Here is a 15,376-nt window from a genome sequence, read left to right on the forward strand (position 1 = left end):
GAGGCGCCTTTGTAGTCTGTCATCGTTTTGAGCCCCTGCCACATAGCTCTAGAGTCAGCTTGTTCAAACTGGAGTTCAATTTTATCCCTGTAGCGCCGTTTGGCCTCTGACACTGTCCTCCTTACGTTGTATCGCGCCACCTTGTGGTCATTCATGTTGCCTGCCACTAGGCCGTCGTTGTATGCTTTGGTGCGCTCTCTCAGAGCTTCACGGACGGATTTGTCTACCCAGGGTTTTTGATTTGGGTAAACTCTCATTTTGGTAGTGGGGATTGTTTCTTCCACCCTAGTACAAACATAGTCCACCACTGTCTCCGTGTAGACATTAATGTTATCTGTGTCGCGGAACACATTCCAGTCTGTGCAGTGAAACACAGACCGGAGCGTCTCCTCTGACGTCAAATCCCATTTCTGCACCTCTCGCGAGACTACAGGAGTACTTTTAATTCTCTGTTTGTACTTTGGTGAAAGAAAGATTGACGCGTGATCTGATTTACCAAAGCCACTATCAGAATGAGCCTTGTAGCCACCTTTAAATTGCGTGTAACAGTGATCTAGGATGTTACCGCCTCTGGTGTTGCAAGTCACATGCTGATAGAAGTCAGGTAATACAATGTGTGTGTGTGTGTGTGTGTGTGTGTGTGTGTGTGTGTGTGTGTGTGTGTGTGTGTGTGTGTGTGTGTGTGTGTGTGTGTGTGTGTGTGTGTGTGTGTGTGTGTGTGTGTGTGTGTGTGTGTGTCATACACATCCCCCTTTTTACTGTATGTCATTCACGCATTCAGTTCAACAGTGAACTACTATACAGCTTTTCTTGCAGCTAATTTTTTATTTATTTATAAATTGTTTTGGGAAGCATAGACAGACTATTCTGGTCTGGCAAGGAGTGGTTTGAGAGTTTTGTGTTACGACATGAGCATTCAATTCTACCGTGCAACTTTTAACCTGTTAAGCTGTAGCCCTATTTTCCGAAATTTCGCCTAAAGGTACATGCCCAAGTAAATGGAAGATTGCTCCACTTCTACAAGGTCAATTTGCATGTTCTTGGTATCTATGGACATCTAGGAACCTGGGGGTATGTATTCCCAGTGTCAGAAATACTGTGTCCGTTACTAGGCTTGAGTAAATTGTGATGCATTTTTTTGCATCTTTGCCGGTAAATAAGCCTGTGGGACGATTCTGAGCGGTCAAAGTGGGCCATCGCATCTGTGTCTAAATAGGGAGAGCAAAGAGGTCAGGACAAATTCAACAAGGGTGAGGTCAGGAGTGTGCATGTGTATGTACAGTATGTGTGTGTGCATGTGTCGAGAGTTCTATTTGTTTTGTTTAATGTAATCAGGCACCCCTGTATTCTGGCACAGCTATGTGATCTAGCCGTTCTGTTCATAGTATTCTCATGACATTTCATGGCAACCAGTATGGCACTTTACAGCTCATTGGACTCATGTGTGTCATTTAAACGTGTCAACATTATGGGAATTGCACTTACCATCTTCTCCAGAGTCAGACAACAAGATAAGTGGACGGTAAAGTGCATTTCCCATAATGTTGGAGTGTTCCTTTAAGGATAATCACCCCAGGAGTTCAAAACTTTTAATCCCTATTGATTGATTGATTGATTTACATTTTTTATTAACAGGTTGCAGAATGGGTACAGTACAGTACAGCTCAATGCACACAATAGACCTATCTCAAACCCTGCCCTCTTTTCTTGATCCTCCAATCACAACTGTTGCTTACCTCGGACAAACTTTGACAAACTTTGTTTGTCCGAGGTAAGCGACAGTTGTGATTGGAGGATCAAGAAAAGAAGGCAGGGTTTGAGATAGGTCCAATTAAGGGGATGCAGACCAGAGAAAGACTTTCGTCTTGTTTACCACAGGGTCCCCCATTTTCAATTCATAATGAGTTGAAATGAATGAATACAAATCTGATCCAATCAGTTAGGGATTACAAGTTTTGAACTCCTGGGCCTAGTCAGGTGTGTGAGATCAGATACGGTGAATATAAGACGAGATATTGTGTACAGCGAGGCCAAGCAGAAACCCCCCCGGGTTGAAATGTTTGAGAAAGAATCGTGAAACATTCCTACATTTATGTTATCTTTTGTTTGTGGAACTGAAACCATCTGATCCTCATTCAACTCACCATTCCATGTGACAATAAATAACATGGTACATATTTCGTATCAAATTCCTTTCTCTGGCATAATACATATAAATCACAATTTGATTCTCAATTTCTCTCACCCCCTCACCACACACACACACACACACACACACACACACACACACACACACACACACACACACACACACACACACACACACACACACACACACACACACACACACACACACACACACACACACACACACACACACACACACACACACACACACACACACACACACACACACACACACCATCCCTCCACAATAACCCAAAATTGGCCAATCACGTCAATGCTTTGTGATGGAGAAGGCCTATCAATGCACCAGCCAGTCACAGGTTGAAAGAGGGTAATTAGCATAAGAGCACCTAAATACGTTACTAGTCATTTCCACGAAACATCCGCCAATCTTCAGCTGAAAGGCACAGGCAAAGTTTAGGCTGAAATAAAGTAAGCCGATATCTTACTAGATATCTAGATACTGAATTATCAAACTTTGTGTGGTTCAAAGCAAACTTCACATTCACCAAGTGTTCCGAATAGGATGTGTAAGAGTGTTGAAACGTGACATTTTGGGTCTGTGTTCAATTCTCAGTTCACCTTCTTCATCAGTCCACTTGATAATACAAGCTAATGGTAATATCAGGATAAAGTACTGTGATCCAGGCTGTTGATAATACAAACTACAGTTTAATATCAGGATAAAGTACTGTGATTCAGGCTGTTGATAATACAAACTACAGTTTAATATCAGGATAAAGTACTGTGATCCAGGCTTTAATGCCATGAAGTACCTTACCATTGCTGCTTCTGATCTAGTTCAAGTTTCAAGTTTCAAGTTCAAGTTTCTTTAATAGTTGTCATACAGAAGTACAGAATACTTTCATACAAAATGCTTCTTACTGTTACGCTCCAGAGACTGTGCTAGACAAGATAGTATCAAATAACATAGTATAGCATGTAAATTAGAAGTAGAAAATGAGGTCACAGTGTTCAGTATAGACATATGTACAATGTTCGATGCAGAATAGACATAACTGAGTTACCATATAATATACAATACTATATAGTGCAAAGCAGAAATGGGATGAGGTACAATTTAGGTACAATTTACAGTAAGGTGTACGAGTTGTAGTGCAATCCTTTATCAATAAATATAAAGTGTGGGGAGTGGGTGCTACAGTGTGTTTGTTTAAAGTGAGTGTGTGCTATAAAGTGTGGGGAGTGGGTGCTACAGTGTGTTTGTTTAAAGTGAGTGTGTGCGTGTGGATGTGTGTGCTATGTGCGTTTGATGGTTGTTGTGTAGTGTTCATTGTTCGTTGAGCAGCCTGATGGCCTGGGGATAGAAGCTTCTTCTGAGTCTTTCTGTGCTCGCCTTGAGACTCCGGTATCGCTTGCCTGACCGCAGCAGTTCAAAGAGGCAGTTGTTCGGGTGACTGGAGTCTTTAATGATTCTCTTAGCCTTACCCCTGCACCGCTTGTTGTAAATGTTCTGGAGGGTGGGGAGCCCCCCTCCAATTGTGCGTTCGGCTGAACGTGTCACTCTTTGTAGTCTGCTTCGGTCTTGTGCAGTGCTATTCCCAAACCAGGAGGTGATGTTGCCAGTCAGGATGCTCTCTATTGTACATGAGTAGAAGTTCTTAAGGATCTTCTGACTGACTTGGAACTTCCTTAGGCGCCTGAGGAAGTAGAGGCGTTGTCGTGCCTTCTTCACAACACTGTCAATGTGTGTGGTCCATGTCAAGTCCTCGGATATGTAGGCTCCGAGGTACTTAAAGCTGTTGACTCTCTCAACCGGTGCCCCGTCGATGCTGAGGGGGCTGTAGTCCTTGACCCCCGACCTCCTGAAGTCCACAATCATCTCCTTTGTTTTGCTGACGTTCAGGGAGAGGCTGTTTTCCTGGCACCATCCCGCCAGGACCTTGACCTCTTCCAGGCAGGCCCTCTCGTCGTTGGCAGAGATCAGGCCCACCACCACTGTGTCGTCAGCAAATTTGATGATTGTGTTGCTACTCCGCTGAGCCACACAGTTGTGTGTGTACAGGGAGTAGAGGAGGGGACTCAGAACACAGCCCTGGGGGGCCTGGGGGGTGTGTGTGTGTGTGTGTGTGTGTGTGTGTGTGTGTGTGTGTGTGTGTGTGTGTGTGTGTGTCATACACATCCCCCTTTTTACTGTATGTCATTCACGCATTCAGTTCAACAGTGAACTACTATACAGCTTTTCTTGCAGCAAAATTTGTTTTTATTTATAAATTGTTTTGGTAACCATAGCCAGACTATTCAGGGCCCTGTTCCCCGTACCTGGTTCAACTAAGTCGATCAAGATGTCATTATCCAGATTCAGTTAACCCGATGTTTGAAGCCGGGATTTTCCTGTTCCTCGAAGGTGGATTCAGTCTCGTTAACTCAAGCCAGACTTGAGACCCAGGATAAGTGCGCGCGGCCGCTCCAGTTGAAAAGCCAGCACGTATCGATAGCAGAGATCCTGATTCTCTAGCGGCATTGATTGATTAATTGATTTAAAACTTTATTAACATATTGCAGTACGGCTCAATCGCCTCGCCGACAAGTTAAATGCGTTATCTATAGGCTAATTTTAAGTCCCTCATTACCTCAATCAATCAGATTATATTTCTTTAAACTTGCCTGCTGGATTGAATAATCAAATGAGATCTTGCTAGCGAAAATAATTAGTTAAACTGTTATACAGGATAACGATACGGCTCTCTTCCCATTGATTGATGTATGGTCGATCTTTTACTTAAGTCCACTGTGGTGTAACGGGTTCTTCTTTTGACTTTCACGCAGACGACCGGGGTTCGAAACCTAGTCTTCCCCTTCTTTTTGCGATGTAGGAATAATTCAATTTGGTGCACGTTGAGAGCTATATAAAGAATGACATCCTCAATGCATGTAGATTTCTAATATTTTAACTTAAAACTAGGCTACTTTGGCGTATAATCATTAATATTATATTCCAAAAAATTATATTGGAAACACGGGGTTTCAAACACCGGTCGCTGGGTTGCCAGGATTGAGCACTACCGCTGCGCCACTGTGCCAGATGGGATAAATTCATTGTTTATACATTAATGAACGAGAGACCCGTGTTTAGAATATTCTTTGTTTTGAATGAAGTTTTATCTCTTTATCCTCATTCATTAATGTGACGTCAACGGCTCATTCAATTTCTCAAATCCGTCAAACAGCGCATCTCATCAGACATCTTAATCCCAGTTACAATTAAAATAACCACATAATGTGTACATCGCACCGAGCGAGCGCCACGGTATATATAACGTGCATTATTTAGGACAAAGTGAATTTAGTATCAGCATTTTGGGTCTATTTTACATTTCAAAAGCCCCCTCTGGAAGAATGGAGCACAAAAACGTAATTCAGAATGGTATAATGCAGATCGTAGACTGTGGGAATAATTTCAGGAAACGGGCTGTCACTTCTTTGCGGGGGCGTGGCGATGGTTCAGGCTAACTTGAACTTAAACCCTGCTTTCGACCAGGCTCAAACTTTTGGATCTGTTGTCATGGTGATTTGGACAATCCAGGTACGGGGAACCGGAAAGTCCGGCTTAAGTCAGACTTCACCGAAAGTTATCCGGCTAACTCAGTTATCCAGGTACGGGGAACGGGGCCGGTCTGGCAAGGAGTGGTTTGAGAGTTTTGTGTTATGACATGAGCATTAAATTCTACCGTACAACTTTTAACCTGTTAAGCTGTAGCCCTATTTTCCGAAATTTCGCCTAAAGGTACATGCCCAAGTAAATGGAAGATTGCTCCACTTCTACAAGGTCAATTAGCATGTTCTTGGTATCTATGGACATCTAGGGACCTGGGGGTATGTATTCCCAGTGTCAGAAATACTGTGTCCGTTACTAGGCTTGAGTAAATTGTGATGAATTCTTTTGCATCTTTGCCGGTAAATAACACCATGTTACAATTGTGCAGCCACCGAGATCGCTCACTGAGCTCATTCACCACCTTCTTGAGATCAAGTGTATAAAGATTCTAAGCAAATGAATGAAGGGAAGATGATTAAACAGAAGGATTTGTAGATACAGTAATAAATTATAATCCATTTAAATGATAAATTCATATTTGACCTTGATCTTGACCTTGACCTTATTACACCCCTTCCTGACATAGAGTGACGCGAGCGAGCGAGAAAAAGTGATTAAAATGTATTCGTTTCAATCAGACTATCCTGACCTGCCGCGAGCGACAGCGAACTGAGCAGCGATGTCGTTCACCCCTCAAATATTCGCTCGCTGTGTCTCTAGTTGAGCGATTACGCGGCCGAGTCCCGCCCCTAAACACTTTTTATTGGTCGAGAATCGCAGGCTGCTTTCAGAGCCATAGAGACACACACAGACACACTCGGACACGCGCCGCCTCATATCAGGACAGTGTCGCGCGCAATTTCGTCTCCAGTTCGCTCGCTCGCTGCCTGTCAGGAACCGGTGTTATGGCCAAATCATACATGTATGGATAGGGAAAAGGCTCCTATTTCCAATGGCAGTGTTAAATCTGGATTTAGTAATTTTCTCGCGGTTTTACGATAAAAGAGATATAATTAGAATTTTTTCGATAAATTCATATTTTCGGTACATTTTTTTTTTATCCACTTTTTCTCCCCATTTTCTATTTTTCTCCCATCCCAATTTCGTATTTCCAATTCTCCCCTCCCCTGTCTTGAACGTTGCTCGACTATGCCTCCCACTGGTCGGCTGTAGTGAGGATAGAAGCCTTGCATCACGAGGAGGCAGCCTGTTGCATCTTTTCACCGCAGTAGCTCAAACTCTCAGTGGCGAGGAGTAACGCGTGGGAGGCTCATGCTGCCCCCGATAATTCCTGTTTCCGCCGTACCGGCGTCACCCAACCGACCTGTAGGAGTCGCTGTCCACAACGTCCAATCCCCACCCACCGGCTTTCCCACCCTTTAACACTGTGTTAGTATGACGGCCGGCCAGGCCGGTAGCAACGCAGAGAGCTGGGCTCGATACCAGCATCTCCTGTGTTAGTGGCGAGCTCCTCGTTTTTAGATCCGTTGATCTTTTTGCTCTGATCCCCGTTCTAAATCATCATCCGGATCATTCTAGCTGTCCCTGGCTCATTTCCCTACGTTGGAATTGCAATGCCGATCAATGCAGTATCGCCTACCTTTGAACTGGAATGGCTTGGCGTGGATACACGTTTTCCTTTTTCTTTTTTTTGGTAAGGGCTCCTCCTCCTGCTTGAACAGAGATTCACATTGATCGCCTCGAAATTCCGTTGCCAAGGCGTATTTCCCATCGAAACGTGTATAGACATAATATACACTGGTAATCGCGATGGCGATGCGATCACTTGGAATTATTCTTTTTGGAATACCTTCTGGCTATGGTAAGGTATATTCTATGTCCATTTGACCGAACCTGAAACATGTTTTTCTAACGATCACAGTTTTGTGTTTTACCGGACGTAAAAGATCTTCGACAAACATGATCAGGGGATCAACCTGAACGGTTTGGGCTTATTGCACATAATGCGTTTTATCTCGCGATCTATGGAAAAAGACTGGAATATCTTGGAAATGCGCGTGTAATAAATTACAAACTACAGTATGTAGAAACAACGAATTATTTCCATGTTGGACTACAAGTAGTGTCTGTCAAATGAGCCACACCATTGTCTCCACAGCTATAATACAGAACACACACACAGCTCTGCAAACATCGTGAAACACCGCGAAAATGGCCATTTTAAGATGGCCTTGAAGCGGCAGAGATGGGGACAGTTTATGGCGCTGAAAGTGTTAACATCCAAGGGCCCACATGTGGGACGATTCGCGACCCGCCACTTTGCCGACCTCTAGCGGCTCGGTGTGCATTTATTTTAATACAATATATATATTGAATTAAAGCCCGATTTGTTACCTGTTTTGTTCCCAAAATCCATTCAGCGGTTCTCGAGTTACATGCTGATATGTGAGGCGTGCGCCAAAGTACACTGCAAAGTACACGACACGTACACGACTCCCGGGGCTCTAGCTCCGTCAATCATTTGGCGATCTCGAGAATTTTTGGACAGGGTTGTAGCCAATGAGTGTGGCTTTCCAATGATACCCCACGTGGGGATCTAATACGGTCTCTATTGATCCATTTATGATTTAAAAAAAAGCAGGTTAATCCTTACAGCTTAACAGGTTAAATAAGAAGGCTTCCGTGGCCAGGGCAATGCTACCGGAGGATAGACACGGGACACATGCGTGTAGGCAGCTCTTCCATGGTGGATAATACCACTATCTGAGGACATAATTGTTATATGACCCGCGCAGTCTTACCTGTTGTCATTATTATACATGTGGTCTGGTCCATTCCAGCTGTGTTGCCTCCGGCGCCAGGGGGCCTGTCGACCCCCCCTCTCTGAGCGGTCAAAGTGGGCCATCCCATCTGTGTCTAAATAGGGAGAGCAGAGAGGTCAGGACAAATTCAACAAGGGTGAGGTCAGGAGTGTGCATGTGTATGTACAGTATGTGTGTGTGCATGTGTCGAGAGTTCTATTTGTTTTGTTTAATGTAATCAGGCACCCCTGTATTCTGGCACAGCTATGTGATCTAGACGTTCTGTTCATAGTATTCTCATGACATTTCATGGCAACCAGTATGGCACTTTACAGCTCATTGGACTCATGTGTGTCATTTAAACGTGTCAACATTATGGGAATTGCACTTACCATCTTCTCCAGAGTCAGACAACAAGATAAGTGGACGGTAAAGTGCATTTCCCATAATGTTGGAGTGTTCCTTTAAGGATAATCACCCCAGGAGTTCAAACCTTTTAAGCCCTATTGATTGATTGATTGATTGATTGACATTTTTTATTAACAGGTTGCAGAATGGGTACAGTACAGTACAGCTCAATAAACACAGTTGTTAAGGGGATGCAGACTAGAGAAAGACTTTCGTCTTGTTTACATCAGGGTCCCCCATTTTAAATTCATAATGAGTTGAAATGAATGAATACAAATCTGATCCAATCAGATAGGGGTTACAAGTTTTGAACTCCTGGGCCTAGCAGTCAGGTGTGTGAGATCAGATACGATGAATATAAGACGAGATATTGTGTACAGCGAGGCCAAGCAGAAACCCCCCCAGGTTGAAATGTTTGAGAAAGAATCGTGAAACATTCCTACATTTATGTTATCTTTTGTTTGTGGAACTGAAACCATCTGATCATCATTCAACTCACCATAAATAACATGGTACATATTTCATATCAAATTCCTTTCTCTGGCATAATACATATAAATCACAATTTGATTCTCAATTTCTCTCACCCCCTCACCACAAATACACACACACACACACACACACACACACACACACACACAGACACACACAGACACACACACACACACACACACACACACACACATTCTTTAATCCGCAGATCATCACATTGTACATTGGATTCAAATAACACGTTTCAGCATGCTTTCAGAACACCATGGATCCAAAAAGCATATTCTCCGCTACACTGTCTGACTGCTGACTACACCAGAGATAATGTAGGACTCTTGCTAGCTGTTCGATCTGACTACTGACTACACCAGAGATAATGTAGGACTCTTGCTAGCTGTTTGGTCTGACTGCTGACTACACCAGAGATAATGTAGGACTCTTGCTAGCTGTTCGATCTGACTACTGACTACACCAGAGATAATGTAGGACTCTTGCTAGCTGTTTGGTCTGACTGCTGACTACACCAGAGATATGACTCTTGCTAGCTGTTTGGTCTGACTGCTGACTACACCAGAGATATGACTCTTGCTAGCTGTTTGGTCTGACTACTGACTACACCAGAGATAATGTAGGACTCTTGCTAGCTGTTTGGTCTGACTGCTGACTACACCAGAGATAGGACTCTTGCTAGCTGTTTGGTCTGACTACACCAGAGATAATGTAGGACTCTTGCTAGCTGTTTGGTCTGACTACTGATTACACCAGAGTAGGGCTGTCCCCAACTAAGAATTTGGATAGTCGACAAAATTTGCCGAAACTGGTAGTCGACTACCCCTCTGAATGCAAAAAATATATATATAAGTTTTTTTTTCTTTTTTTTTCATTTTGGCTGTGGGGGGTGCTTAACACTTTCAGTGCCACGGACGACATAACTCGTTTTATCAGCCCCCCCGTTGAGTGCCCATGACGACAAATATCGTTTTATTGTTTTATTAGCGATCTGAATTAATATTTCATCAACCGAGTCTCCCGTTGGTACACCAGCCCCTACAGGAGCTCAGAATGGAAAAAAGCGCCCCCTATCGTCTATCCCTGTGTAACTGCAGGTCAGTCGCTTAGACTGACCTGGGATCTGTAGATATGTAGAGGAGGAGCCAGCTGGCTCCTTGTGCTGGCAAGAAGTCTGATCAACATGGAAGTCATCGCTGGACGAAAAGCAGCCTGGATTATATATTCACAGCAGCCAATAATCAATCAATCAACACGATCGATATTTGGAATGGCGATCAGGAATTGGAATAATCTTTTTGGAGAACATCTGATCTAAGGTAAGGAGTAAGTTACCAGTCTTGGGGTAATCGGAGCTGTTTTCGCTGAGATAACGGCGTGTCCCCTATGTGCCATGTGTGTGTGTGCTCTTGCGGGAACGAGAGAATTGATTTTTCAGCTCGCGTCTATAGCGTGCATACGTACACATATACTATCGATAATCTAGCGTTTATTTGAAAACGATTCATAAATAGGCCGACAAATGACAACGTGTCTACTGTATTCAAGAATATTCCAATAAATGCCGTTTATATCTTCCCTGAAATTTTCGAGAACGATAGCTTTTCGAAATGCTATAAAAAGGATATGAACCGATTAAAAAACAATCCGTTTCGACAATGTTGGCTGCAAACGAGTCATTGATAAGCGACGGGCAGATTAGACACATAGCCATAATTTAAAACATAGATTAGGCGTTTTTAACGCTAACATTGAAGTGGATGGTGGCATTCAACGGGGTAAATCAAGGTTAATCAAGGGCTCTGAAAGTGTTAAGGAATCGACTGAAGGCTCCTTGTCCTCAGCGAAAGCATGCAATTGGTCCACTGATGGATACATCTTGATATTTGTCTAGTCTAGTGTGTTCATTAGATGGGTGAAATCCTTTTTCGGTGCCTCTGTGCCTGTTTTCTTAGGCAGTTAGCCTCGCTGGTATGCGTATTAGCGTATTAGGCGTCTTTGCTTTTGAAAAAAATAATTATAAAATGTTTTTTTTTTTTTTTGCATTCGACTAAGAGGTTGGCAGTCGACTACAGCTCCTTTCGATCGATTAGTCGACTATTCGACTAATCGAGGTCAGCCCTACACCAGAGATACTGTAGGATTCTTGCTAGCTGTTTGGTCCGAGTACTGATTAGTGATTACATCAGAGATAGGACTCTGTCTACTGTAGCTGTTTGGTTTGCCTATTGATTACACCAGAGATATGACTCTGGCTAGCTGTTTGGTTTGCCTATTGATTGCACCAGAAATAGGACTCTGGCTAGCTGTTTGGCACTTCTCCTTGACAGGCATAGCCAAGGCCTCTGATTTCTGTGGCCATGGGCTGATACAGTACTTAGCCAGTTTGCCCAAGAAGGCTTGTTCGATATAAAGGTTGAATGCTAGGGGTGGGAATCGCCAGAGACCTCACGATACGATACTATCGCGATACTTGCGTCACGATACGATAGTATCGCGATACGCTGAGTATTGCGGAATAGTTTTTTTTTATTACTTTTATTTTGTGTTCAAATTTAATTTATTATCTTTTTTCAAAGTAAAACTTTGTCAACATGTTTTATCTAATAAAATAAAGTTCAGTCTGTTCATCTCACTTAAATAATTTTTATTGCAGAACATGGTATTTTCTCAAGCAGACAGATGTAAACACTGTAATCTGTGTTGCATGTACCTGACAAACTGAACTGTTTGTATTACAGTCATATTCCAACTTAACTGAATGCACATGTGTGTGTGGACTACTGTACTATTACAGGTATTGAAATGAACAATGCAACTTCCTTATACAAAAAAAGAAAAAAAAACATTAATTAAATATCGATACTTGGCGTCCCTGTATCGATACAATATTGTATCGATACTATTGTATTGTATTGTAGTACTACTACGTATCGATTTTTTCTCCCACCCCTAGGGTAACCACTTATTTGTGATCTTCATTGATAAACATGATGTCTGGGGTTTTTATAATATTGTAGAAAACATCCCCAGAGAACAAACTGACACAGAAACTATGTTGGATCAATGTGTAAATATTATAACATTGAATCAACGTTGAAATTTTGCTGAAACTTAGTTGTCAACATTGACTCAATGTTTAGCAGTATACAGGCCTTCATATGCAGTAGTATAGCCATTCACAGCATGTGCAACAGAATCTAGATGTTGATGTGAATCCTGCCAGATAACTGTGCAACACTCTATTGGTGTGAATCCTGCCAGATAGATACACTGTGCAACAGACTCTATATGTTGATGTGAATCCTGCCAGATAGATACACTGTGCAACAGACTCTATATGTTGATGTGAATCCTGCCAGATACACTGTGCAACACTCTATTGGTGTGAATCCTGCCAGATAGATACACTGTGCAACAGACTCTATATGTTGATGTGAATCCTGCCAGATAGATACACTGTGCAACAGACTCTATATGTTGATGTGAATCCTGCCAGATAGATACACTGTGCAACAGACTATATGTTGATGTGAATCCTGCCAGATAGATACACTGTGCAACAGACTCTATATGTTGATGTGAATCCTGCCAGATATACACTGTGCAACAGACTCTATATGTTGATGTGAATCCTGCCAGATATACACTGTGCAACAGACTCTTATGTTGATGTGAATCCTGCCAGATTAGGGATGTCCGATATTATCGACCTACCGATATTATCGGCCGTTATCGGCATTAAAATGTGATATCGGAAAATATCGGTATCGGTTAAAAAAAAAGATTTATTTTTTTACATTTCTATAACCTTTATTTACCCAGGCAAGCAAGTAAGAACAAATTCTGATTTTATTTATTGTCAAAAGTATGCATAATGTTGTGTTAATTCCACAACAAGAGATATGTAATGTTAATTACCTGAAATTATTCCATTTTTTGGGGGGGGAAACCCTGCATATATCGGTATCGGTTGATATCGGTTGATATCGGTATCGGAAATTAAGAGTTGGACAATATCGGTATATCAGTATCGGTAAAAAAGCCAATATCGAGCATCCCTATGCCAGATACACTGTGCAACAGACTCTAGATGCTGATGTGAATCCAGCCAGATACACTGTGGCGAGTATTTGACAAATAAGTGGCATAAGTGGTTCATGACGTTGAGTTAGGCGTCTTCCATTCCACTAAACATACTGAAACCTCTACTGCATCAACGCACAGTTCATGTCAACCAGTATGGCGCCGTACCACAGCTCACTCAGGATAGATAATAAAATAGAATAGATTAGATAGAGTAAAAAAGTGTGGTTTGATTCAGTTTATAATATATCGATCTGTGTGTACGTCACGTGCTACTGCTGCCCTCTGCTACAGTCGCCTGAGGTGTGTGTAAGATAAGATAAGATAAGATAAGATATTCCTTTATTAATCCCCTTGGGGAAATTCGTGTGTGTGTGTGTGTGTGTGTGTGTTAGTGTTGTCAAAAATATCGAAGTATCGATACATATCGATACTGAATATTTAAAATGGTTTCTATACTCATTTCCCGAAATACCGATACTTTCTGCAGTATCTGTACCAGCTGGCGAGTGTTCTACCGCAAGTTGTTGACACGCTGTTCAGAGCACGCTTGCCCCTCCGCCTCCTTCAGCCCTCCCCCTCACAGAGCCGTCTTCAGTTTGTAAACAAACATTTTAGCTGAAGATGGCAAATGCAGAGCCTCCGCAACTTGTGCTTGTGGATAAAGAAAACAGCAGAAGTGCTGTTTGGAGGTACTTCGGGTTTGAAGTAAACAACGAAGGACAAGCTAAAGATGCCCCAATGCTATTTGCAAGCAGTGTTACAGAGCAGTGCCAACGCGGATCTCCATAAAGAAATGAAAGAGGTTCGTGACAGCTGCTCTTTCAACGTCACTGTGACTGAAGCATTAAACCATTAACTCTAGTTTAATACATGATACGTTGTCTACTGATGGCGCATAATATCAACAGCTGATTCGTTGTTAGTAACGTTACAGCTCAGCTAACGTTAGCTCCGTTAGCTTAGCTTAGCTGGCCACCTTTATAATTACTGCATGGAAACGGAGTAACGTTAACGTTTAAACGTTATGTCGAGGTCATACAATACTACAGTCGACATAAGGTTAACGTTACCCCGTTTCCATGAAGTGTTTAAATAGCAGCAATCTTGTTGAAAATGTAACGTTACTAAATGCTCCTAGCATAGCCTCTCTCTCTCTCTCTCTCTCTCTCTCTCTCTCTCTCTCTCTCTCTCTCTCTCTCTCTCTCTCTCTCTCTCTCTCTCTCGTATCTTTAAATAAAAATCGAAACTGTTACTAACTGTAATACAAACAGTTCAGTTTGTCAGGTACATGCAACACAGATTACAGTGTTTACATCTGTCTGCTTGAGAAAATACCATGTTCTGCATCTGCAATAAAAATGATTGAAGTGAGATGAACAGTTATTTTTAAATGTGTGATCTAAAGATAAACAAAGGGTTTTAAAAGTGTTATATTTATCTTCTCTTATAGTACCAGAGAGAAGCTGAGGAGAATCAACCAGCAACAAAAGCTAAATTTGTTTAAAAAAAAATATATATATATATATATATATATATATATATATATATTTTTTTTTTTTATTTTTTTTTTGTATCGAAATGTTATCGAAGTATCGATACTTTTCAAGGTATCGTATCGAAGTCGAAATTCCAGTATCGTGACAACACTAGTGTGTGTGTGTGTGTGTGTGTGTGTGTGTGTGTGTGTGTGTGTGTGTGTGTGTGTGTGTGTGTGTGTGTGTGTGTGTGTGTGTGTGATCGCATACTATGAATATAAGACGAGATATTGTATACAGCGAGGCCAAACAGAACACCCCTCAAGGTAGAAATGTGTGAGAAGGATTTGTTTTGTCCTTTATCTGTGCAGGTGAATGGAGCAGTTTGTTATGCC

The 15,376-nt window shown here is 42.1% G+C and overlaps 1 protein-coding gene across 1 annotated transcript in view; it reads right to left on the minus strand.

Annotated features, from left to right (window-relative positions):
- The window catches only part of LOC311234769 (uncharacterized protein), a gene marked incomplete at its 5' end in the record, with an annotated part of 101,498 nt that overhangs the window by 78,213 nt on the left and 7,909 nt on the right, over positions 1-15,376 (minus strand). The window contains one exon of the mRNA XM_084322013.1: positions 8,509-8,623. Coding sequence (XP_084178139.1) covers positions 8,509-8,623 — 115 coding nt within the window. The remainder of the gene's footprint in view (positions 1-8,508; positions 8,624-15,376) is intronic.

The sequence above is a fragment of the Notolepis coatsorum genome (genome assembly GCF_963971535.1).
Source record: "Notolepis coatsorum genome assembly, chromosome: 9".
NCBI classification, from domain to species: domain Eukaryota; kingdom Metazoa; phylum Chordata; class Actinopteri; order Aulopiformes; family Paralepididae; genus Notolepis; species Notolepis coatsorum.